The 25,472-nt window shown below is 52.6% G+C and overlaps 1 protein-coding gene across 5 annotated transcripts in view; it reads right to left on the bottom strand.

The window, feature by feature from the left end:
• TXNRD3 (thioredoxin reductase 3) overlaps window positions 1–13,816 on the bottom strand; it is a 34,608-nt gene extending 20,792 nt beyond the window's left edge. The window contains exons 1-5 of one of the 5 annotated variants that reach the window (XM_069562036.1): window positions 13,413–13,816; window positions 4,887–4,947; window positions 3,875–3,984; window positions 1,084–1,188; window positions 797–869 (exon numbers count right to left, since the gene is read on the bottom strand). In XM_069562036.1, coding sequence (XP_069418137.1) covers window positions 797–869; window positions 1,084–1,188; window positions 3,875–3,949 — 253 coding nt within the window. In that variant the 5' untranslated portion in view covers window positions 3,950–3,984; window positions 4,887–4,947; window positions 13,413–13,816. Of the gene's footprint in view, window positions 1–796; window positions 870–1,083; window positions 1,936–3,874; window positions 3,985–4,886; window positions 4,948–5,313; window positions 6,149–13,412 lie in introns of those variants that run through there. The other 4 variants (XM_069562039.1, XM_069562038.1, XM_069562037.1 and 1 more) reach the window with 4 other exon arrangements.
• Between the last annotated feature and the right edge of the window lie 11,656 nt (window positions 13,817–25,472).

Raw genomic sequence — 25,472 nt, 5'->3', positions numbered from 1 at the left:
ACAGGCTTGACGACTGCGGGGCAGCAGCACACACCGTTACACAGAACAGTCTGCGTCACGGTGACCGAGGGTCCCTGCTGGAGGCCCAGGAATGAGCAAATTCCGACGTGCATTTGAACAGTTCCCTGGGTACAGAATCCAAGACTTCCACCTGAGTCCCAACCACGAGGTGGTCAGAACTGGGTCAGACTAACTGGGCACACGCTGTCCTGAGGCCAGGCAGGGCCGGCCTCCAGCCTTTCCCTGGGCAACCCTGACTCCTCCGGGCTGGTACCACCAGCCGCCAGCTGCCTGGACTCTCACCAACACGGGGTGAGACAGACACTCACAGCGGTGCCCTCCGAGAGCGTGTCCCCCTGGTACCAGGAGGCAGGGCTGTGCCCGGGACGGGGAGGCGGCGAGGGAGGAGGACAAGTGTACTCGGCTGACCCTCCTGCAACCAGGGTGTCAGTTATAAAATCAACGCAGAGACACAGGAAAGCGTCACGGCCAACCCAGGCAAGCACAATGGGGTGCGCCCTGCTCTGAGACCACGACCCTGTGGGACACCCCCGTGCGGGTGCAAAGTTGTCCTGGCAGACGCAGTGGGACACTCGGGGCCTGGAATTTCCCTGTGCAAAATCCTCCCCAATCGTTTTTGTGTTATCTTTCTGCCGTCTCTTATTAACACAGGACCTGGGACGGTGTCCTCAGCCCGAGGCAGGCGGGTTACCCTCTGGGGCTGTGGTGAGGACCGAGGCCGACCGATGAGAGCCACAGAGAGCAAGCCCCCCGAGACAGCAGGAGAGCCGCTCACCCCAGGCCGTCCCGCGGGGGGACGGGACCACGAAGTCCAGCACCATGACCTTCCTCCCCAGGACGGCGGCTTCCTGCGAACAAGACACACGGAGACCTCGTCATTTCCCCGACCTTGCCCCGAAGGATGAGACCATGTCTGTGTGTGACGAAACACAGTCTCTCCTCTCTGTTAGCCCAGCCGTGCCGCGACAGCAGCGCAGACTGGAACGGCCTAAGCATCGACGGCGGAAGGGAGGCTTAGGGCCACCGCCGGGAGGACCATCCACGGGGGCTGCTGCTTCTCACCTGAGCGCACGAGAGGCCCCCGGAGCCCCCGCCGATGACGATGAGGTCGTAGTCGTACGCCAGGTCCTGCTGGAGGAGCTGCTGTAATAAACCACTCTGATGTGCCTGGGGGGAATCAAAGGACAGAACACGGCACGACCGAGCTGACTCAGCACACACGGCTTCTAGAAAACCTCAGGGACGGGCAACCTGCAGTGGAGGTAAGCGGGCTGTGACTTTGTCTGGAGGGTGCTCGGTTGGGCCCAACTAGTCAGACCGATGCCACAGCAGATAAACACACTGGTCATCACCCAAGCGCGAGGCACATGTCAGATGGCGGGGAGGTTGGGCCTCATCCTACGTCAGACAAGCTCTCTCCGCGAGCAGCTCTCTGGGCCCTTCCCGCCGGCTCACCTCTGTTCTCCTCAGACCGTAACCATCAAGATGAGCTCACCGGGTGGCACTTTACCTGCCCCTGCCTTCTGCTCTACCGGAGGCACACACGCCTTGCTAAGCGGCGGACTCCCCTCCTGGCTTAAAAGGTGTAAACAAGCATGGAGAACTGAATAGTTAAGAATTGAGTGACTCTCGAGCACACTCTCCCCTCAGCAAGCGTGTAGGTGCACCGAGAGGGCACGAGGGAGGGCCAAGTAGGGCTGGAGGTATCAGCAGGCCTGCACACGATGGAAGACGACGGAGAAGCTGACCTCCCACCTCAGCGATGGCCTGATTCCCTCTTCTCCCTTTAAAAACGTTCACGGCCAAGCAGAATCCTGCAAGCTGGTTCTGGGACGTGGGTCCCCTTCTCCCCAGATGCCGGCTTTTCTGATTGAAGCGACTTTCCTTTCGACCAGCACTTGGCTCCGAGGATGCCTGGTGAGGGGTGAGCACACGCGCCTGACGTAAGACCAGGAGCGGCATCTTCTGCTTGTGTCCACCCGCGCTGGTCTTCTCTGAAAACAGTGCTCACGCATCATCGGTGGGCATGCACTGTGGGTTTTCTCCTGATTTTCCATAAGTACAACGCGAGCCTTCTGCTCCGTCTGTCGGGAAAGGTCAGGGCTGACCCGGAGGCACGACCTCATGTCCACGTGGCCCTCCCTGTGGCCAGAAGCAGCATGGACAAGGCCGGAGGCTCCAGGTGAGGCTGGACAACAGCTCTGTCCGTGCGAGGTCGGCTGCTCAGTCATCATGCTGGCCCCCGAGCCGGCTCGTCCCGCGAGTGCCTCTCGAGTGCTGCAGGACCACAGGCCCGGCGAGGCGCACGGCCCCGGCCGGCAGCCTCCTACCCTCAGGTGCTCTTAGGGGGTCCACCTCACACAGAGCTGCCGCCCAGGGCAGGGAGACTGGCATCTCTGCAGCCCGAAGCACCCCCCCACCCCGTGATGCACTTTCCCAGCGGGCACTGCCAAGACCAGTGCCTCCGAAGGTGTCGGAGGCTACAGCAATGGCACCTGCTTCCAGGACGGATGAGGCAGGCAGTTACTGGACACTGATGCTGATCCCAGATTAACGTGCGATGCAGACAACCTTTTCTCCCCACAGAAGTGTGATTCTTTCTTTTTAAGTGTATGAAGCTTTCAAAAAACCACTGCATTTCTCCTTGGCTGCGCGGGTCCCTGCGCGGGTCCCTGCTGTGCGGGCTCCTTCCAGCCGCAGTGGCCAGGGCGGCTCCAGCTGTGGCGCGCGCGTCTCACTGCGGGGCTTCTCCTGTCGGGGAGCACGGGCTCTGGCTGCTGGGGCCCTGGAGTTGCAGCTCACAGGCTTGGCTGCTCTGCGGCATGTGGGATCTTCCTGGACCAGGGATCAAACCTGTGTCCCCTGCATTGGCAGGCAGGTTCTTATCCAAAGCACCACCGGTGAAGCCCCAAAAATGTAATCTCAATTGAATCTAAACCTAAGAATTCAATCCATCCCCACTGATGCCTACACATATAGAGGATCTAAGAGCAGAGGTTTAATAAAAGCAAACAGATAGTTACAATAAGGTCCTTGTTATTACAGATCAATTGTTATCTGTCTCTACGTAACCAAGTGATTCCTGTTCATTTCTGCATTCTAGGAAGCAAACGGAGAAGGAAATGGCAACCCACTCCAGTGTTCTTGCCTGGAAAATCCCAGGGACGGGGGAGCCTGGTGGGCTGCCGTCTGTGGGGTCGCACAGAGTCGGACACGACTGAAGCGACTTAGCAGCAGCAGCAGCAGGAACCAAACAAAGCTTCTGAAAGCTCACAGGGCCAGCGGCCTCGGCAGGAGAGCTGCACTTGTTGGGCTGGACTGCCAGTGCTGATCTCATTTCCCTAAACCTCGAGGTGGAAGGAGGCCTCGTTCGTCCCCATTTGGAGGGAGAGAGCAGGGCAGCCCACCCTTCTGTCCTCCAACCTCACTCGAAACTTTCTGCTTCTCAGCGTTCAAAGTTTGAATTGGTAAGAAGTTAATTTCTCTTAAACTAATCATGATTATCTGATAATCATCCTATACTGCCTCGTCGCTCAGTCGTGTCCGACTCTTTGGGACCCCGTGCACTGTAGCCCACCAGGCTCCTCTGTCCATGGGATTTCCCAGGACAGAACACTGGAGTGGGCTGCCATTTCCTCCTCCAGGGGATCATCCCAAGCCAGGGATCAAACTCGGGTCTTCCACATTGCAGGCAGATTCTTCATCACGTGAGCCTTCAGGGAAGCTTTCCATTTTACAAGCTCCAAAAGACACAAATGAACAGGCTTGTAAAAACTATTTCCACCTCTTTTAAATATTTCCTTAAAAACAAAATTTGGACAGACAGCCTTCAGAAACACATGGTGCTATTTACCTGGAAAGTGTGGTCACAACCGCCCACGTGCACTCTATTCACAAAGATACTGGGCACAGTCCTCTGGTTGGTCATCTCCGATAGAACCTCCTGGACACTGGCCCCCTCATCTAAGGAATTAAAGATCAAAGACATAAGACCCTGCAAAGGTTCCGAGGCTCTGCGAGCTGAGCTGAAGGGCTGTGACACTCTGATGCCCACGTGCACGTTATCAACTTCACAAAGCGACGACTCAGGGGTTCAGAGGAAGCCTTACAGAATAAAGAGCAGACTCCTGACTGCTTTTAAAATGAACACTTTCAAATTAGAATCTGACCTATAATCCACTGGCTAGGCAGAGACTGATGAGAATCGCCTTTAAAGAGCAAACAGAATATGTGGTCTAATACAGAAAACATATCCAACAATTACATTTGAAAAAATCTTTATGCTCATAGTCCAAAACATGCCCTCCACTCCTAAAAACTGAGCTGGGCCCTCGGTCCTTCAGGCTCCCCATGTGATAAACTCTTCAGGAAAGTCTCAAAGATTCAAGAGCATTTCACTTTTTAAATCAACCTGGCTAAAGAGAGGGATGAAGTCTCGTGAAGGCAGAGACTGGGCTTTCTGTTGTCCAAGGGAAACCTGTGGGAAGCGCATGGGACTCAGAAGCAGGAATGCGGGAACACTGGCGCCGGCCCCCCTGGGGCTGCGCTCGGAGATGGGCAGACCCGCCTCGTCCTGGTACAGCCTCCTCTAGGCCACTGAACAGCGGGCAGACACGCCTGAGGACCGCCAGCGCTGCCTTACATGGCTGCCTTCCACAACCCCCTCAAATGCAGACAATGTACGCAAAAAATCCACGCAAAGTGTCTCCACATACAGGTTCATCTTCTGCGGGGTTGGAGGTGGGTGAACTCAGCTCATTGAACCCAGAGACGCGAGTAAACTGAACTGAACGAGGCAATGCGAGGAAAGGAGCCAGTCTTGTGGACGTTGATTGCAAACAACAGGTACGAGCCATTCTACTCACCAACTTGATCAAGTTCCAAGATGTTACAGTCGACTCCCAGAGAAGAGAAGAGTTCTTTAACCTGCAATGGAAATGCACCTGCATTCTCCTCTCGCACAGACCAGACGCAGCTATGGGGTGTGGGCAAAGCACTGGGGACGCTCAAACGTGCCCTTCAGGGATGCGCGCCCCGGGCCACGTTCTCTCCTGTTCTCGGGGAGCCTTCCCAGAACGACCTCCACCTGCCTCTTCTCTTCTTTTACAACCCGCTGTCTCACTTCTGAATCTGTACCTTTCACTCAAACCTCTGTTTTGGAACTCAACATAAGCAGCATTTCTCCAGCTGCGTGGTCTTGGAACGCCTCGCGCGGAGCGCGCCCCACATCAACCCTCCTGTGTCCACAAGTCCTCTCCCCTGTTTTCTCTCAACAGTCATTAAACCATTTACCTGTCACACACCTAGGATGGCTCATCCACTGTTCCCCAAACGCAACATGCAGCGATGAGCAGGACACCCCCCTGCCCGCCGGGCGGGGAGGCAGATGCCCCCACTGTCACCGTTCGCCAGCTGCCTGCACACAAAGCCCTGGGCCCTGCCACGCGGACAGGGGGCCAGCAGCGGGGCGTCCCCAGGAGCTTGTCCGTGACTACGGAGAGTGTCAGACCCCCTCCTGCAGGCTCTTCCTGCCCCACGCCTACTCCCCATCCACCCGGTTAACCGCTAAGTCTCCACAGCGCTCTGCATGGAGCGGGCTCCTCTTTCCAGTCCCCCTCAGCTGATCTCCTGAGCCGGCAAGACCTTCCAGGGGAAGTTCTCAGTCACCTCCTGGGAGTTCTCCACCTGCCGCCACCGAGGTCGATCAGAGCCCACCGTCAGCAGGACTCCGTCCCTTCGGCGACCTCAGCCCTCGAGGGGAAGCCGAGGGGCTCCGGCTCCAGGACAGAGGCGCGAGGGTCTTGGCCCGTCTGCCCCTGGCAGATGTCCACGGCTGGTGAAAGGTGATTAAAAAGGGCCACTGAAGTCTCTGGAAGTTGAGGGCACACAGCAAATGAGGCAACGCGTATTTAAGAGAATCCACTAGTGAGAGCGGGGAGCCTCAGGGACCCGTCTTCCGCCCCCGAGCGTGACAGGGGCGCCGCTGCAGGTGGCTGTGGCCGCGGAGACGAGGCACCCTGCTCTCCGGGGTCCCAGCCGCCCCGAGGCTGCCATTCCTATCGCTCAGGTCCGAGAGGCAGAGGCTGTGCTACTGGCGAGTGTGGCAGCAAGGGAAAGCTCCCGTCCCGCACCACCTCATTCACAGCTCAGAGTGTCTGTGCCAGGCGAAAACAGCAGGGCCCTGATCACGCTGCCCAGCCCACCTGCAGGGCAGGGCTCCGGGCTGGGAGAGGCAAGCCAAGGAGGCCAGAGGCTACGCCCTACCAGAGCTGCTCATAAAGCAGGCTGTCCCAACGGAAGCGGGTCCACACCCCAGCTCCGGATCGAGGTCTCAGAGGCTGCTCGGGGCAAGGGGGAAACCGCAAGCTTAGAGAGCGCCGAGCTCCACCCTAAGAAACTGACCCTCTGGCACGGACTGTGGGGCGGTTCACACTCAGGCACAGCTGAGACAGTGGAGACGGCGGCGGCCGAGTCAGAGGATGCCGGTGGCTCCTCCTGGCAGCAGGCTAAACTGTGAGCCACCGGTCAGCAGAGAGCCAGGAGGAGACATTGGAGAACGGCCCTGCCAGGGTAAGAAAAAACTGCAAATCTGCTCAGTGACGACCGCTGCAGAGGGCCCCGCCTGGCGGCTGCCTGGCATGAATAACTGACCCACTGGAAAGATGAGGGCAGGAGGAGAAGGGGACCACGGAGGACGACATGGCCGGACGGCATCACTGACTCAACGGACGCGAGTTTGAGCAAGCTCTGGGAGATGGTGAAGGACAGGGAAGCCTGGTGAGCTGCAGCCCGTGGGTCACAGAGCCAGAGCAACTGAACAACAACACAGAACAATTTACACCCCAGGGCACCGTCAGGAAAGCAGAGCATCCGACCCGCAATCAGAGGAGCGTGACACCCGGGCACAATGCTGAGAGGGTCAGACAGTGTAACACAGACGGCCGGTGAACCCGTCACCCCAGGGTGGCTGCACAGACCCAAGGCCACACCTCTGAGGAGTGGAAACAGACTTCTTGAAAACAATCCATAAGAGATACACAAGCAAAAACTGGCCACAGAGGACGGCTGCAGTGTCTAGAGTGGCTACAACGCATTACCGGAAACGCCCAAGTTTCAACAAAAAAATGACCAGACACACAGACAAACAGGACAGAGGGTCCACACGCAAGAAGAAAGCAGGCAAGAGAAGCCGCCTCTGAGAGGCCCAGGCCGTGTGACGAAGAGGCACAGCCGCCCGCGTAGATGCGTTCAAGGTGCTTGAGAAAACTACGCTTCAGGAGGCACGGAGAAGCATGATGGCAGCGTCTCACCCAGTGGGAACACCAAGAAAAAGACAGGAATTATAGACAGGAAGCAACTGGGCATTAAGCAATTACGGGAGTGTGCAATACCCACAGTCAAGATTCCACTATGGCGTCTCAACAGCAGACTCGAGCTGGCAGGACTCGCAGAGCTGAGGACGTGAGCGGAGAGTGTGCAGCCTCACGCCATGGAGGGAAAAGGTGAAGCACAGAAGCCTGGGGGAAACGGGCCAGCACGAAGCACAACACACACGTGGCATGGACACCAGCAAGAGACAGAGGAAATAAAGCGCGGGAATAATATTTGAAGAGATGCCCCCAAATAGCCGAGATTTGATGAAAAACAGTAATCCAAATATCTAAGAAGCAAAATAATGGAGAAGACTCTTGAGAGTCCCTTGGACTGCAAGGAGACCCAACCAATCCATCCTAAAGGAAATCAGTCCTGAATATTCTTTGGAAGGACTGATGTTGAAGCCGAAACTCCAATACTTTGGCCACCTGATGCGAAGAGCTGACTCATCTGAAGAGACCCTGCTGGTGGGAAAGACTGACAGCGGGAGAAGGGGACGACAGAGGATGAGATGGTTGGATGGCATCACTGATTCATTGGACATGAGCCTGAGCAAGCTCTGGAAGGTACTGAGGGACAGGGAGGCCTGGCGTGCTACGTTCCATGGGGTCACAAAGAGTCGGACACGACTGAATGACTGAACTGAACCAGTGAATTTAGCCAAGTTACAGGATACAAAATCAATACACAGAAATCACTTGCATTTCTACACACTAACAGTGAAAAATCAGAAAGAGAAAAATAAGGAATCAATTCCATTCACCACGGCAACCAAAAGAATTAAATATCAGGAATAAACTTACCTAAGGAGACCAAAGACTGTACACAGAAAATCATAAGGCACTACTGAAGGAGATCAAAGATGACATGAACAGATGGAGAGATACTCCATGTTCCTGGGTAGGAAGAATCAATATTGTGAAAACGACTTTACTACCAAATGCAATCTACAGATTCAGTGTGATCCCTATCAAATTACCAAAGACATTTTTCACAGAACTAGAACCAAAAAATTCATAATTCCTATGGAAAGACGAAAGACTGCAAATGGCCAAAGCAGTTTTGAAAAGAAGACTGGAGCTGGAGGAAGCAACGGTCCTGACTTCAGACTACACCACAAAGCTACAGTCATCAAGACAGTATGGCACTGGCACAAAACCAGAAGTGCAGACCAACGGAACAAGACAGAGCCCAGAAGTACACCCGTGCACCTATGGGTACCTGATTTTGACAAAGGAGGCAAGAACATACAATGGGGCAGACAGCCTCTTCAATAAATAGTGGTGAGAAAACTATACAGCTACATTAAAAGAGTGCAATTAGAACACTTCCTAACACCATACACAAACTAACTAACACCATACATAAACTCAGAATGGATTAGAGACCGAAACGTAAGGCCAGAAAGTATAAAACTCTTGGAGGAAAACGGGCAGAACACTCGATGACATAAAGCAAGACCCTCTATGACCCGCCTCCTGGAGCAACGGAAATAAAAACAAAAGGAAACAAGTGGGACCTGATTAAACGTAGAAGCTTTAGCACAGCAAAGGAAACTGCAAGCAAGGTGAGAAGACACCCCTCAGAAATGGGAGAAAATGGCAGCAAGTAAAGCGACTGGCAGAGGATTAATTTCCAAAACATACAAGCAGCTCATACGGCTCAACGCCAGGAAAACAAACAGCCCAACCGGAGAGCGGGAAAAAGACCCCGGCAGACAGTTCTCCAAAGAAGAGACACAGATGGCTAGCAAACACATGAAAGATGCTTACCCTCGCTCCTTATTAGGGAAATGCAAATCAGGACCACAGCGAGATATCACCTCACACCAGGCAGAATGGCCGCCATCAAAAAGTCTACGAACAGTAAACACTGGAGAGGGGTGCTCTTGCACTGTTGGTGGGAATGCACACCACTGTGGAAGATGGCATGGAGATTCCTTACAAACTACGAGTAAAACCACCGTATGACGCAGCAGTCCCACTCCTGGGCATATACCCTGAGGAAACCAAAGCTGAAAAAGACACGTGGGAAAATAGTGCTGTTCATCACAGCACTATTCACAGCAGCGGGAACACGGAGGGGCCGAGATGCCCGTGGACAGAGGAATGGACAGAGAAGTTGTGGTGCGTACGCACGATGGAAGATTACTCAGTCATTGAAAGGGGTGCGTTTGAGTCAGCTCTGACGAGGTGGATGAACCTAGAACCTATTATACCGAGTGAAGTGAGTCAGAAAGAGAAAGATCAATATCGTATTCTGATGCATATATACGAAATCCAGAAAAATGGTGCTGAAGAATTTATTTCAGGACAGCAATGGAGAAGCAGACATGGAGAATACACTTATGGACATGGGGAAAGGGGAGGACAGGGTGAGATGTACGGAAAGAGCAACGTGGAAACTTACATTACCATAGATATGTAAAATAGATAGCCAATGGGAATTTGTGGTATGTCTCAGGGAACTCAAACAGGGGCTCTGTATCAACCTGGAGGGTAGGACGGGGCGGGGGATGGGAGGCAGGTTCAAAAGAGAAGGGACGTATGTAGACCTATGGCTGATTCAGGTTGAGGTTTGACAGAAAAGAACAGAATTCTGTAAAGCAATCATCCTTCAAAAAAAAAATTATTAAAAAAAAGGAAAGGAATCCTGACCCATGCTACAGATAGATGGACTCTGAGGACATCAGACTGAAATAAGCCAGTCAGAAAACAACAAATACTTTCAGACTCACAGGGCAGAAAGCAGATGGCGGCTGCCAGCGGCTGGGGTGGGGATGGAGAGTTAGTGTCCAGTGAGGCCAGAGTGCCAGCTGGGGCAGATGAGAAAAGCTCTGTGGGTGGGCGGTGGTGATGGCGGCACCCAACAGGAACGGTCTTAATGCCGTGAACCCTAGGATGGTTAAAGCAGTAAACAGTATCATGCATATTTTATTACAGGAAAAAAAGCTAACCAATGCAAGCGTGTTTTCAATCCACAAAAGTGTGAGTTGAGGATTAGGGAAAACACGGCTTGAAAAATAATTTGGGGAACGGATTAAAAAAATCAGGGCACATTTTTCACTTTTTAGTTTGGGCCATGAGGTCGCCTGACTCACAAGAGCTTCCTTCCTGGTCAGCTGCCCCCGAGTTCAGCACACTCTTCCCAGGTGGGACTCCAGTCCCAGGGCAGACCCTATCACTCTCCTCCAGCCTGACACCATCAGGTCCACACTCAGCGGCACACGCTTAGACCTCAGTACCACTGAGAAGCTGAAGGCCAGCCCGTTCCCACATCCCTCTCCTGGTTCTCTTCCGACACACTGCGTTCAGCCCAGTATTTTCGTGTCATCACCTCCTGCCTTTGCTCACACGAATTCCTCAACTACTGATGCTGTACCTTGCCTACATCCAACTTATCTCTCCAGGACCAGCTTAAACATCACATCTTCAATTCCTCTGACCCCCACAGAAGCAGCTGCTTTACCTCTCATTCCCACAGCACCTGCCTCACACACACGTGTCTTTCAGTACGTGACAACAGGCTGATTACAGCTGCTTTAGGCCACGCGTTCTTGAAAGGCAAGGCCACAGGTAGGGATGTGGAATACGGTGCCCAGTTTGGGTGATGCATGGTCAAATTACCACACAACCTGTTTAGTGAGGGGTCATGTGTGAAGACAGATAATGCATAAAAAGCTTGGCCAGGAAAGAAAAGCGCTCAGGGAAAGTACCGGAAGATCTGTCATCCAACTGGAACCCAGATCCCTAATGCACTGGAAGCCAGATTCCTAATTGTGTGCACTGGAGTGACAGGCACCACCAAAATGTTTCAGACGGACAGATTTGGGCTCCATTAAAAAAGTTTTGATTGAAGGTGGGAGGAGAAGGGGACGACGGAGGATGAGATGGCTGGATGGCATCACCAACTCAATGGACGTGAGTCTGAGCAAACTCCCAGAGTTGGCGATGGACAGGGAGGCCTGGCGTGCTGCAGTCCATGGGGTCGCGAAGAGGAGGACACGACTGAGAGACTGAACTGAACTGAGAAAAGGTCTAGTAAGCAAAGCTGTCCAGTTACGTAACAGGACTCCAAGTGGTGGCCATGTTGTTAGAAGCAGTAGCGCACACAGAACAGAGAACCATCTGTCCTAAGGTGCTCCGTGTCAGCAAAGCATTCGCCAGAATGATGTAAAGCCGTTTATTCATTCAACCCATTTACCCGCCTCACACTGTTCTAGGCCCCAGCGACACAGCAGTGGCCACACACAGTTCTGATGGCTTGGCTCTTTTATAAGCTTCAAAGGACAACTTCAATAAGCAGAGAAAAAAGACAAGAGGTTGGAAATAAACCAACACGTATGTGAGAATCAGACAGGTGATTGGTGAGCATTCAAACCACAGTGGAAAGAATGGACTCTCTGAAAAAGGAAGAGGGACAACTGATAAGTTATAAAGGAAAAAAGGAACTGGATCCCCACACGTCCTCGGCTTCAAGTTCAGGTGGGACAGAGAAGAGGGGTGTGAAAAGCACACCAGAAACTTCCAGCAGCCCACACAGGAGGATGTCTTTATGACCTCAGAGTAGAAAGACTTCTTAAAAAAGGCACAAACCAGAAAGGAGAAAGTGACAGATTCACTACGTTAAACTTCCACACTCAGTTAAACCAAACATCACATAAAGAGAGTAAAAAGAAAGACCCAATCCGGGAGACTTTCCAATACATAGAACCAAAGGACTGGAGTCCACAATATATAAAGAAGGTCTATAGAAGCAGTATAAAAAATGACCTGATAGAGAAATAAGCAAAATGCCTGAATGTTTCCCAGAAGAGGAAACTCAAATGACCCATACACACAGGTAAAGATGTTAAGTTCATCAAGAAAATGCAAAACTAAGGCTACAATGAAATACCATCTCATAAACACCAGAATGGCAAGAATTAAATGTATCAACTGCTGTCAAGGATGTAGGGCAGTGGGCACTGGTAACACACCAGAGAGTGGGCAAGCAGTAGGACCGTGCGGGAAACATTCCGGTATCACCTAAGGAAAAAATTGGGCCTCCTCTGTGGCTTAGCAATTCAGCTTCAAGACATCTCCTCTCAAGCAGCTCTTGTATGTGTGCACTGGGAGATGTGGCAAGAACAGGCATGGCCATACTGTGTTTGAGAGCAAAATACTAGAAACATCAAGCCTGATAACTGTGCTTATGAGTCACCCTCAGGAACAACACAGCAATGAAAACTAAGAAACCACACTTACAGATACTAACATCCAGCAATCTCTAAAATATAACTGTTGGGAAAAACACGCAGAGTATAAAAATCCATGACTCTACTTACACAAAGTACCAATACAAGCCAAAAGGAGCCAAGTATTGTTAAGGGATACATACGTTTGGCAACAAAACTGTTAAGGGAAAGCAAGTGGTTCTGGCCAGCGGTGGCCCTGGAGTGGAGAGGATGAACCAGGAGGCCCCTGCTGGAGTGTGGTCTGCTAGAGAAATGCAAGGGGCACGTGTGACGCGCACACTCGTCTGGAAAACGTGCAAATCAGTGTCCACCTGACAGTCAGCCTGAAGACCCTAATCTCACGACTCTAACCCGACAACTTAGGCTTGTGCCTCCCCCAGGCGTTGCTTCAACTCTCAGACGTGGACGCAGCCTTCAAAGATGCCAAGCCCCATCCTACACACGGGTTCGTCCTCCAGAGCATCACTGCTCGACTCTCAGCTCCCCCGCGTGCCCCGCGTGCAGTCCTGCCTAAACGGCCGCCCGGCCGGCCCGGGGCACGCGGTGGGGTCCGCACAGCCCCGCCGCCCGTCGCCGTCGCCCCCTAGGACGGGACCCAGGGGACCTGTCCCCTCAGGTGCCCACGTCCAGCAGGCTTTCGGCCGGCGCAGGACCGCGGCTCGCCCGCCGGCCCGTCGGAGGCCGCAGGCGGGACCGCGCGGCCCAGCCGAGGGCGGATCGGACGAGCCCGGACCAAGGCCGGGGCGCGGCGCCGTTGGGGCCCGGGGACCTGGCCGCCTACCCGCGTGCTGTGCGGGCAGTAGGTCTTGCTGAAGATGACCACGCGGTGGCCCTCAATGAGGCCCAGCAGGCGGCGCCGCAGCTCCTCGCGGGCCGCGCGGGACAAGCGGCAGGCCCCAGGAGCCGGCGGGCAGGCCCGGCGCCCGGGCGGCGACGACGGCCCGGCCGCGCCGCGGACATTGCCCAGTCGGCGGCTGGGGGACGAGCCCCTCCCTGGCGTGGAAAGCGTCTGTGCCCGCGAGGGCGGCGGCGGCGGCGGCGGCGGCGGCTGCGCCAGGACGGCGGTGTCGCTCCCGCACCGGCAGGACCTGGCCAGAAACCAGACACCGACTTGAGGCGCCGAGTGGGCGTGAAGGCCGGACCGCTCGCCCCTCTCCCGGCTCTGCCCCGCCCCCCTCCCGGCTCTGCCCCGCCCCCCTCCCGGCTCTGCCCCGCCCCCTCCCGGCTCTGCCCCGCCCCCTCCCTGCTCTGCCCCGCCCCCGGCTCCGCCCCGTCCCCGGCGCTCGCCCAATCCCGGATACGCCCCGCCCCCGGCGCTCGCCCCGCCCCGACGCTCGCCCCATCCACGCCGCTGGCCCCGCCCCAGCCCCGCCCGACCCTCGGCTGTTGCGAAGTAAACCGCTGATAGACCGCAGTGCTGGACTCGCCCAGTCTTCGTAAAGTGGCGGGGGTCAGGCTTCACGGTCTTGTTAGCTCGATGTGGTGCGCGCACCGCGGGGTCGCCGGGTTTCCGTATGGTCCCCAGGGGCGCCCCCCGTGAAGAGCTTACTTCCACTCCACCAGCCCCCTCAGGCCTCCTTTAGAGACAGTCTTCAGTGAGGTTGGATGTCTCAACCTTTTGGAAGGAGTGAATAAATAAAAACCATCTTTACAAAAAATGGCTATTTTTTTTAAAGCTTATATCCCACAAAGTAAATAAAAATACTACTAGCAAAACCTAGACAGCGTATTAAAAAGCAGAGACATCACCTTGCCAACAAAGGCCCATAAAGCTATGGTTTTTCCAGTAGTCATGTATGAATGTGAGAGTTGGCCTATAAAGAAGGTCGAGCACTAAAGAACTGGTGTTTTCCAATTGAGGTGCTGGAGTAGACTCTTGAGAGTCCCTTGGACTGCAAGGAGATCGATCAAACCAGTCAGTCCTAAAGGATATCAACTCTGAATATTCACTGATGCTGAAGCTGAAACTCCAATACTTTGGCCACCTGATGCAAAGAACTGACTCACTGGAAAAGACCCTGATACTGGGACAGATTGAAGGCGGGAGGAGAAGGGGACAACAGAGAATGAGATGGTTGGATGACATTACTGACTCAACGGACATGAGTTTGAGCAAACTCTGGGGGTTAGTGAAGGACAGGGAAGCCTGGCATGCCGCAGTCAATGGGATCACAAAGAGTCAAACACGACTTAGCAACTAAACAGCAACAACTGGGTTTCTGTTAGATACCTCATATAGCTACGACATTTTAAAATGAATTTCCTAGACTGCTACCCCTCAGTCCCTACTGCATGGAATTCTGGAGGCATTTATTTATTTATTTATTTATTTTTAGATTTTAAATCTTTGGTACTTTTTCATTTTATGTTTTTTGAATGATTGTCATTATTATTATTATTTTTACTATAAATTTATTTATTTTAATTGGAGGCTAATTGGAGGCATTTCTAATAAAGGGACCCTGAGTTTCTTGGGCTCCAAAATCACTGCAGATGGTGACTGCAGCCATGAAATTAAAAGACACTTGCTCCTTGGAAGAAAAGCTATGAGAAATCTAGACAGCATACTAAAAAGCAGAGACATGACTTTGCCAACAAAGGTCTGTCTAGTCAAAGTTATGGTTTTTCCAGCGGTCATGTATGGATGTGAGAGTTGGACAATAAACAAAGCTGAGTGCTGAAGAATTGATGCTTTTGAACTGTGGTGTTGAAGAAGACTTTTGAGAGCCTCTTGGACGGCAAGAAGATCCAACCAGTCTATCCTAAAGGAAATCAGTCCTGAATATTCATTGGAAGGACTGATGTTGAAGCTGAAACTCCAATACTTTGGCCACCTGATGTGAAGAGCTGACTCATTTTAAAAAAACCCTGATGCTGGGAAAGACTGAAGGCAGGAGGAGAAGGGGACAACAGAGGATGAGATGGCTGGATGGCATCACCCACTCGATGGACATGAGTTTGAGTAAACTCCCAGAGTTGGTGAAGGACAGGGAAGCCTGGCGTGCTGCAGTCCATGGGGTCGCAAAGAGTCGGACACAACCGAGCCACTGAACTGAACTGAAGTCATCTGTGCCAGAATGGGAATCCTACATGCACCATTTGGGTGGATGGGTGGAGGGATTTGGGGCTAACTTGCTCACCACGACTTACACGCCCCTGCGGCTGTGGGGTGAGCGTGTTAAACCCGAATAGAGACATTCACCCACGAGACCAGCAGGCGTGCCTGGCCCCTCTCAGGGGTCATCTCCTGACACCTGGCTCACCGTGCTTCAGCCACTGCCTTCCCCTTGCGTGCCAAACACAGTCCTGCCTTAGGGTCTGTGCATTTTCTGTTTACTCAGCCTCGATGTTCCTCCTCATCCAGCAAATCTAACTTTCTCTGGGGGATGGTATGAGAGGGAGGCGCCTGAGGTCCTCTCTCAGGCAGGCCAAGGTCAGGGCCGCTCCCCTGCTGACCCTTCGCTCACAGCCCCTTGCAGTTTCCTTCTAAGTGTCTCCCTCCTGACTGTGGAACTGGCTTTGTGCTGACAACTACGATGGTTAGAAGGAGCAAGGGCGCCCACGGCTTCAGCCTAGGTCTACTGTACCCCTGTGCCGAGGCAGTTACCTCCTTGCCCCTGAGGACGCCTCCAACTTTCAGTTCAGTCGCTAAGTCGTGTTCGACTGTTTGCGACCCCGTGGACTGCAGCACGCCAGGCTTCCCTCTAACCTTGGTTTTCAAGATTTAAGACTTCCACAGTCAGGGTTTTTTACGATAAACCTTGTGGCTGGGATGGGCTTGCTACCGTGTCCCTTCCTGTCCTCACCCCCAGCTTCTCCTGGGCCAGAGGGTGAATCACTGACAGAAAGGATAAGGGTAGCCTGTGTTTTCCTCTGCTCCTGGCCTGACAACTAGCTGACTCATCAGAGCTTCACTGGTGGGCCTTTCAGAACTGTGACACCATTTTCAGGAAACTGTATTTCAATTAAGGTCGGAAAAGCACAGACAGCTTAGCTCTGAATCTCAGCCCCATTCCTTCCTAGGTGGTAGTCTGAGACAACAGTCATAGGCGGAGACTAACGTCAGCTCCTGCCTCAAAGGGCCGTTGTGAATTTAAGTGAGTCAGTACTCTGATGGCTCAGGAAATTCACCAACTGCCAGTGGCCGCCAGTGCAGGAGAAGTGAAGTGAAGTTGCTCACTGGTGTCTGACTCTGCAACCCCGTGGACTGTAGCCTGCCAGGCTCCTCTGTCCTTGGGATTTTACAGGCAAGAATATTGGAGTGGGTTGCCATTTCCTTCTCCAATGCAGGAGATGCAGGTTCAATCCCTGGGTTGGGAAGATCCTCTGGAGAAGAAACAGTCCAATATTGTTGCCCGGAAAATTCCTTGGACAGAGGAGCCTGGTGGGCTACAGTCCATGGGGTCGCCAAAGAGTTGGACACGACTTAGCAACTCAACAAGAAGTACATGCAAAGTGCTTAGGATGGCACCTGGTAGACGGTCAGCACACAACCGGCACCGTGTGTGACATCTCATTATTCACTCCGCCCAGCAGCCCCAGAAAGGAGAGGGTGTCGTCTCCAACAGGTGAGACAACTAACAACGGAGAAGGAACAGGATCTTCCCAGAGTCGCGTGGATGTGGGGAGGCTGGTGAGACTCTGTTCCCGGTCGTCTCTTGCTAGAATCAGACTTGCTAGAACCGCAGTTCCCTTCAATTCCTTTTACTACGAAAGCCAGCTGAAGTTGTGGTTTCTGCTACTTACAATAAAGAGCATGTTAACAACTAAAACTATTTAAGGGATATGATGTTAGGTGCACAAAAATTCATGACTCGCAATTTCTTAATGGAGTGTATCAATTCAGTTCAGTTCAGTCGCTCAGTTGTGTCCCACTCTTTGCGACCCCATGAATCGCAGCACGCCAGGCCTCCCTGTCCATCACCAACTCCCGGAGTTCACTCAGACTCATGTCCATTGAGTCCATGATGCCATCCAGCCATCTCATCTTCTGTCGTCCCCTTTTCCTCCTGCCCCCAATCCCTCCCAACATCAGAGTCTTTTCCAATGAGTCAACTCTTCACATGAGGTGGCCAAAGTACTGGAGTTTCAGCTTTAGCATCATTCCTTCCAAAGAAATCCCAGGGCTGATCTCCTCTAGAATGGACTGGTTGGATCTCCTTGCAGTCCAAGGGACTCTCAAGAGTCTTCTCCAACACCACAGTTCAAAAGCATCAATTCTTCAGCGCTCAGCCTTCTTCATAGTCCAACTCTCACATCCATACATGACCACAGGAAAAACCATAGCCTTGATGAGAAAGACCTTAGTCGGCAAAGTGATGTCTCTGCTTTTGAATACACTATCTAGGTTGATCATAACTTTTCTTCCAAGGAGTAGGTGTCTTTTAATTTCATGGCTGCAGTCACCATCTGCAGTGATTTTGGAGCCCCGAAAAATAAAGTCTGACACTGTTTCCACTGTTTCCCCATCTATTTCCCATGAAGTGATGGGACTGGATGCCATGATCTTTGTTTTCTGAATGTTGAGCTTTAAGCCAACTTTTTCACTCTCCTCTTTCACTTTCATCAAGAGGCTTTTTAGTTCTTCTTCACTTTCTGCCATAAGGGTGGTGTCATCTGCATATCTGAGGTTATTGATATTTCTCCCGGCAATCTTGATTCCAGCTTGTGTTTCTTCCAGTCCAGCATTTCTCATGATGTACTCTGCATATAAGTTAAATAAGCAGGGTGACAATATCCAGCCTTGACGTACTCCTTTTCCTATTTGGAACCAGTCTGTTGTTCCATGTCCAGTTCTAACTGTTGCTTCCTGACCTGCATACAGACTTCTCAAGAGGCAGGTTAGGTTGTCTGGTATTCCCATCTCTTTCAGAATTTTCCACAGCTTATTGTGATCCACACAGTCAAAGGCTTTGGCATAGTCAAGAAAGCAGAAATAGATGTTTTTCTGGAACTCTCTTGCTTTTTCCATGATCCAGCAGATGTTGGCAATTTGATCTCTGGTTCCTCTGCCTTTTCTAAAACCAGCTTGACCATCAGGGAGTTCACAGTTCGCATATTGCTGAAGCCTGGCTTGGAGAATTTTGAGCATTACTTTACTAGCATGTGAGATGAGTGCAATTATGTGGTAGTTTGAGCATTCTTTTCCATTGCCTTTCTTTGGAATTGGAATGAAAACTGACCTTTTCCAAATGGAGTATATATATGTATATATATATATATAAAATTATAAAATACCCTCCTTTGTCCTTGTTAACTCTTCAGTCCTTAAATTCTATTCATCCAAAGATGACTGTGGCCAAATCTACTTTCTTTTGTTAGTATCTGTATATATACCCTTTTCTATCCTTTATCTTCAACATATATCTGTCTTTTTGTTCCATATTTGTCTCCTTGGGCAGGAAATAGCGTGATTAATTATCTCCTATCCCTTGTGAGTTCTTAATTAATTGAAGTCAGAGTCGAGGAATCAGACGATAGAGACAAGAAGATATTGATACAGAGAGCAGATTAGTGGTTGCCCCGGCCTGGGCAGTAGGGGAGAAGAAAGGGAGGCTCGAGGAGTGAGAGCTAAGGGTTGGAGGATCTTTTTTGAGAATAAAAATGTTCTAAAATCGTGGTGATGGTGGGACTTCCCTGCTGGCGCAATGGTTAAGAATCTGCCTGCCAGTGCAGAGGACGCGGGTTTGATCCCTGATCCGGGAAGATCCCACAGGCCGCAGAGCAACGGAGCCCCTGGTCGGTAACAGGCACAGCCCCGCAAAGGAAGCCTGTGCACACGAGCAGAGAAGCCGCACAGCAGGGATGAGCCAGCGCAGCCACAAGCAAACAGATCCGTGGATGGATGCGTAGCTCCGTAAATGTACTGGAAGCCGTGAGTTCCCGCTTTAAATGGGTACATCGCACGGCATATGCATCATATCTTAAGCTGTTAAAGAAGATAACAGAGACCTAGAAAGAATGCTTAGAAGTTTGGCATATACTGTTGTCAAAACTCATTTATATATAAAATCATTGCATATATTTAAATAATAAAAGTATTGCATATATACAAATATTATATATGTATATATAAATATTATATGTAAGTATGATGTGCTGAGATAGCATATTAAAAAGCAGAGACATTACTTTGCCAACAAAGGTCCATCTAGTCAAGGCTATGGTTTTTCCAGTGGTCATGTATAGGTGTGAGAGCTGGACTGTGAAGAAAGCTGAGCGCCGAAGAATTGATGCTTTTGAACTGTGGTGTTGGAGAAGACTCTTGAGAGTCCTTTGGACTGCAAGGAGATCAAACCAGTCCATCCTAGAGGAGATCAGTCCTGGTGTTCATTGGAAGAACTGATGCTAAAGCTGAAACTCCAATACTTTGGCCACCTCATGCGAAGAGCTGACTCATTGGAAAAGACTCTGATGCCGGGAGGGATTGGGGGCAGGAGGAGAAGGGGATGACAGAGGATGAGATGGCTGCACGGCATCACCGGCTCGATGGACGTGAGTTTGAGTAAACTCCGGGAGTTGGTGATGGACAGGGAGGCCTGGCGTGCTGCAATTCATGGGGTTGCAAAAAGTGGGACACGACTGAGCGACTGGACTGAACTGAACTGAACTGATGAAGTGCTATGTGCTAAGTCGCTTCAGTCGTGTCTGACTCTGCGACCCAATGGACTGCAGCCCGCCAGGCTCCTCCGTCCATGGGATTCTCCAAGCAGGAATACTGGAGTGGGTTGCCATTCCCTCCTCCAGAGGATCTTCCTGACCCAGTCAAACCCACGACTCTGATGTCTCCTGCCTTGGCGGCTGGGTTCTTTACCACTAGGGTGGCCGGGAAGCCCTGCCTTAGAGATCTTAATAAACAGAGCCAGGGAGGGCTCGGTGGCTCATTTGCACAGGGGCCACCAGCTCGCCAGGAAAGGGGGCAGGGGGCGGCTCCGGGGCAGCCGGCCGCAGAGCCTCCCGCCGAGAGCACGTGGCCTCCGGCCCCGGCCTGGGGGTGACTCCGCGGGGAGGGCGAAGTCCGCTGCGGGGAGGGCGAAGTCCGCTGCGGGGAGGGCGAAGTCCGCTGCGGGGAGGGCGAAGTCCGCTGCGGGGAGGGCGAAGTCCGCTGCGGGGAGGGCGAAGTCCGCTGCGGGGAGGGCGAAGTCCGCTGCGGGGAGGGCGAAGTCCGCTGCGGGGCGGCCGGTACAGCGGCCAACCCCGGGCCCCCGCGGGGAGATGCGCAGCCCCGGGGGTTCTCGGACAACCGGGCCGGGAAGGGCTCGGCTCAGACCCTGGAGCGAGCGGGGACCGGAGCCGACCGGCCGCCAGGCGGCAGTGGCCGCCCAGGAAGCGGGCAGCGGGCGGCGCGTCCTCTCCAGCCACCTGGGCGCAGGTGCGTCCCCGCCGCCAGCGCCGGCGCACCTGGGCGCCCCGGGACCGCGGGGGCCGGGCTTCCGCAGGACGTCTCCCGGCTCAGCGACGCCCGCTTCTGCTCTTAAACAGGTCGAACCTGTCTCGACTTCACCGAGAAAACAAGTTAAGAGCTCGCTGTGTGAACCCTGGAGGGTTCCGCGGAGCAGCGGGGCCCGGTGGAGGCGCCCCGATGATCTCAAATTACCGAGTCCTGCGCCAGAAGGCTCGTGAGGAAGGACGGATAAAAAGCGTGCTGGGCTTGGCCTATACTGACCCGTTGAAACCCCACAACTGCTTCCGATCGCCTGAGCTACCTGGGTTACCCCCCCCATTTCACAGACAAGGAACCTGAGGCCCACAGCAGTCGTGACTACCTGGAGCCCACATCTTAGTCGGTGGCCAGCAGAGACTCTATTTTCTGGGCTCCAAAATCACCGCAGATGGTGACTGCAGCCATGAAATTAAAAAATGCTTGCTCCTTGGAAACTAACCCAGGCAGTTTATTAAAAAGCAGAGACATTGCTTTGCCAACAAAGGTCCATCTAGTGAAAGCTATGGTTTTTCCAGTAATCATGTATGGATGTGAGAGTTGGACCATAAAGAAAGCTGAGCACTGAAGAATTGATGTTTTTGAACTGTGGTGTTGGGGAATACTGCTGAGAGTCCTTTGAACTGCAAGGAGATCCAACCCATCCATCCTAAAGGAAATCAGTCCTGAATATTCATTGGAAGGACTGCTGCTCAAGCTGAAACTTCAATCCTTTGGCCACCTGATGCGAAGAACTGACTCTTTGGAAAAGACCCTAATTCTGGGAAAGATTGAGGGCAGGAGGAGAAGGGGATGACAGAGGATGAGATGGTTGGATGGCATCACCTACTCAATGGACATGAGTTTGAGTGAACTCCGGGAGTTGGTGATGGACAGGGAAGCCTGGTGTTCTGCAGTCCATGGGGTCACAAACAGTCGGACACGCCTGAGCGACTGAACTGAACTGAAGGGAGACGCAACAAGAAGTTGGTAGGGGGTCGGGCTGAGGAGAGGAAGAGACAGTGAGCTGAGGGGCGAAAAGGCCGGAGAAGGATGCCTGCCAGGGCAGCGTGGAGCACTCCGCAGCCCGTGGCTGCAGGGCACCCGCATGACATGGCCCCTCTCCCCAGAGGCCTGGGCAGGAGGTACCACGCCCTCTGGGAGCTGGGCCCAGGACCCGCACCCCTTCTAAACAGCTTTGGACCACGGTCTGCCATCAGCCCAAACTCTGACAGGTTCTCAGGGCCCTTGCATAGACCATAGTTTGTAATGCTACACTTGTGTGATGTCCCGATTAATGTCGGCATGCCCCTTCCCCAGACCGGAAGTCCCCGGAACTCTGGAAGCAGGCCTTGGGGTCAGCACTGAGCGGGTGCTGGCCCTGTGGCTGACTCTCATGGAAGGCAGGAGTGGAACCAGAGAACAGAAGGCTCACGGGGGCAAGGGTGCAGGGTGAGGGCCTGGGGCTGCGGTGTTCACCTTGTCTCTCCCGCGCCTATCTCAGGCCATGGCTGTCTCCTTGGACACACGTGTGTCCTTTAGCTCAAGGGAGCTGGAGGGCTGCTTGGTGGCTGTAGACGGTGTCCAGAGGACAAGAGTGAATTGCTGACAGTGGCTCTGAGACCACTTCCTTAGCTGCTTTCCTGCTGTGAAATACCAGAGTGCGGCCACCAGCTGCCCTTGCAGGGCTGGCTCCGGGGCGCGGGCAGGAGGGAGCCGACTGAGCTGGCTGTGTTTTGGGGGGTGGGGCACTGCCACTCACTGCTCTTCCTCTTGTCCTCTCAGGGACTGGTCACTGTGGCCTCATGAAACTAGAGTCAGCACGTCGGCCCCTGATTCGGTTCCTATTCTCTTGCACGAATGACCTCACGAAAAGAATTCATTTTGTTCCTCAGCCGTAGAGGTGTCTCATCTGCGGGCTGAAGATGCAGAGTAAGGGTTATTGGTGACGTGGCTGCTTTCTGCAAGTTCCAAGATCTAGACTGAATGACCAGCAATTGTTGATTATTAGAATCCTGGTGGTTTTATTTCTGTATTTTCTTATCTTGCAGAGTTATTTGTGCTTCTTGTCTTTAAACTGTGATGAGTGAGAATTTTCTGAGAGGAGGGGTGGGTGTGCTTCTTGCCTTTCTTTCTCCTTTTTTTAAACAGTGACAGCCATTGGGTAGGTAGGCGCTTGTTCTCAGTCGTGTCCGGCTCTCCTGCGATCCTTTGGACTGTATCCCATCAGGCTCCTCTGTCCATGGGACTTTTTTCAGGCAAGAATAGTGGAGCAACTTGCCGTTTCCTCCCCCAGCGGCTCTTCCCTTTCTGGGGATGGAACCTGCGTCTCCTGTGGCTCCTGCGTTGCAGGCAGACTCGTTACTGATGAGCCGTCGGGGAAGCCCCCAGATGTGACAAATGGATAGGTAGGGACAAGAATTAGTGCCTAAATAAAATCAGCCAACAGTAATGCGTGCATACTGCTGCTTTGTGGTTCTGACAGATGGTAGTAACGGGCAGCAAACCTGTGGAATAGAAAGCCTATAAACCAGGCCTCAGAGCACCATTCTTTCGTCAAGCTGTGATGAAGGACACAGATTCAGGGCGGGAACTCAACCAGCCAGAGAGTGTGCGTGAATTTCTGAGGTCTGGCAGACAAGATGTTTATAACACACACGAGAGTGCAATTCTAAGTTGGAGAGACATCAAGACTGGGCTTGGAGCGGGGTTTTCTCCATTCACAAAGCCCATGAGTCTGGCACTATGCTGGATTTATCCCAGTCTCAGAGAAGCAAAGCGCCGCCCCAGGGGCTCAGCAGGTAGAGTCCAGCTGCAATGCAGGAGACACAGGACACGCGGGTTGGATCTCTGGGTTTGGAAGATCCCCTGGAGGAGGAAATGGCAACGCACTCTCACATTCTTGCCTGAAAAATCCCGTGGAGAGAGGAGCCTGGTGGGCTGCAGTCCAAAGGCTTGTAAAGAGCTGGACACGACTGAGCCTCAGAGAAACAAAAGACACAGAGCCTGAGTCTCATGAAATCCAGAAAGAGGAGGACTCAGGAGTCCAAAGAGTGGCATTTCCCACCAACCAATTCCTTTGTGGAGTCACCTAGCCAGCCTGCAAACCAGGGGGCAGTGGGAAGGGGTGCCTGGGAGGGGGGAGGGGGAAGAAAAGGAGGTGGAAGGCAACGGTCTGCAGCTTGCGGGTGGACCCCATTCCCACCAGACAGCTGACCATCTGATCACTGTCCCTTCCAGCACCAGCGCCACTAGTGGCTCAGACCTACTCGCACACCCGTGAGACGATTCAAGACTCTGAATGTGAGTAACCAGAAAGCCTCTCCAGAATGTTCTCTAAAGAGTAACACAACAAAAGAGCGAGGGAGGAAATTTCATAGAGAAAGCAGGACAGGGATTTTGAATGGCTTCAGACAGATGCCCAAGTGCATAGACTTTGTTAAAACAACAACAACAACAACAACAACAACAAGAAAGAAAAGCAAAGAAGGTCGAACACTTGATCGGTGAGTTAGGGGAAACCAAAGGCCAAAAAGGGAGCATTCACATCGGAGGAAAACTAAGCACTTGATCGGTAAGTTAGGGAAAGCCAACGGTCAAAAAGGGGATATTCACATCGGAGGAAAACTAAGCAAGCAATTAGCATGAAAGGACAAAGAAATAGAAAGCCTGAAAGAAAAGTCAAGGGACACGAAGGATACATCAAAAATATTGTAAAAGCCGTTACTCAGGAGGTCTGGAAAGAGAGATGTTCCAAGAAATGACGGAGGACATTCCCCCCAAACTGAAGAAATGCAAGAAAGCTGAGACTGAGTGCCCCTCAAGAGATCAAAGCGGCAATAAACAGTATCTTCAAAGTTCTCTTACCTGGTGGCTCAGATGGTAAAAGTGTTTGCCTACAATGTGGGAGACCTGGGTTCAATCCCTGGGTTGGGAAGATCCCCCTGGAGAAGGAAATGGCAGCCCACTCCAGTACTCTTGCCTCGAAAGTCCCATGGATTGAGGAGCCTGGTAGGCTATGGTCCATGGGGTCCCAAAGAGTCAGTCAGGACTAAGAGACTTGACTTTCACTTTCAAAGTTCTCAGTGAAAATCAGTTGGAATCCGTAACTTTATGTGAAGTCTAACTATTACAATGCTATCATTCGTTGTGATGGCAAAATAGAGACATTTCCAGGCACGCAAGAAGCCAAATAGTTAAGGCCTGTTAGACACCCTCTAAAAACACACAACTGCTGGGCAACGAGCTCTACAGAAGAGAAGCAATGGGGTACAACAGTGGCCGGGTGACACAGGTAGAGTTGTTTTTTTTTTTTTAAACGCATAAATGAGTGTTGGGACTTCCCTGGTGGTCCAATGGCTAAGACTCTACGCTCCTAATGCAGGGGTCCTGGGTTTGATCCCTGATCAGGAGCTAGGCCCC

This window comes from Ovis canadensis, chromosome 19 (assembly GCF_042477335.2).
Source record: "Ovis canadensis isolate MfBH-ARS-UI-01 breed Bighorn chromosome 19, ARS-UI_OviCan_v2, whole genome shotgun sequence".
NCBI classification, from domain to species: Eukaryota; Metazoa; Chordata; class Mammalia; order Artiodactyla; family Bovidae; genus Ovis; species Ovis canadensis.
Note: the sequence above shows the minus strand (reverse complement) of the source record. Positions and strands in the feature narration are given on the sequence as shown.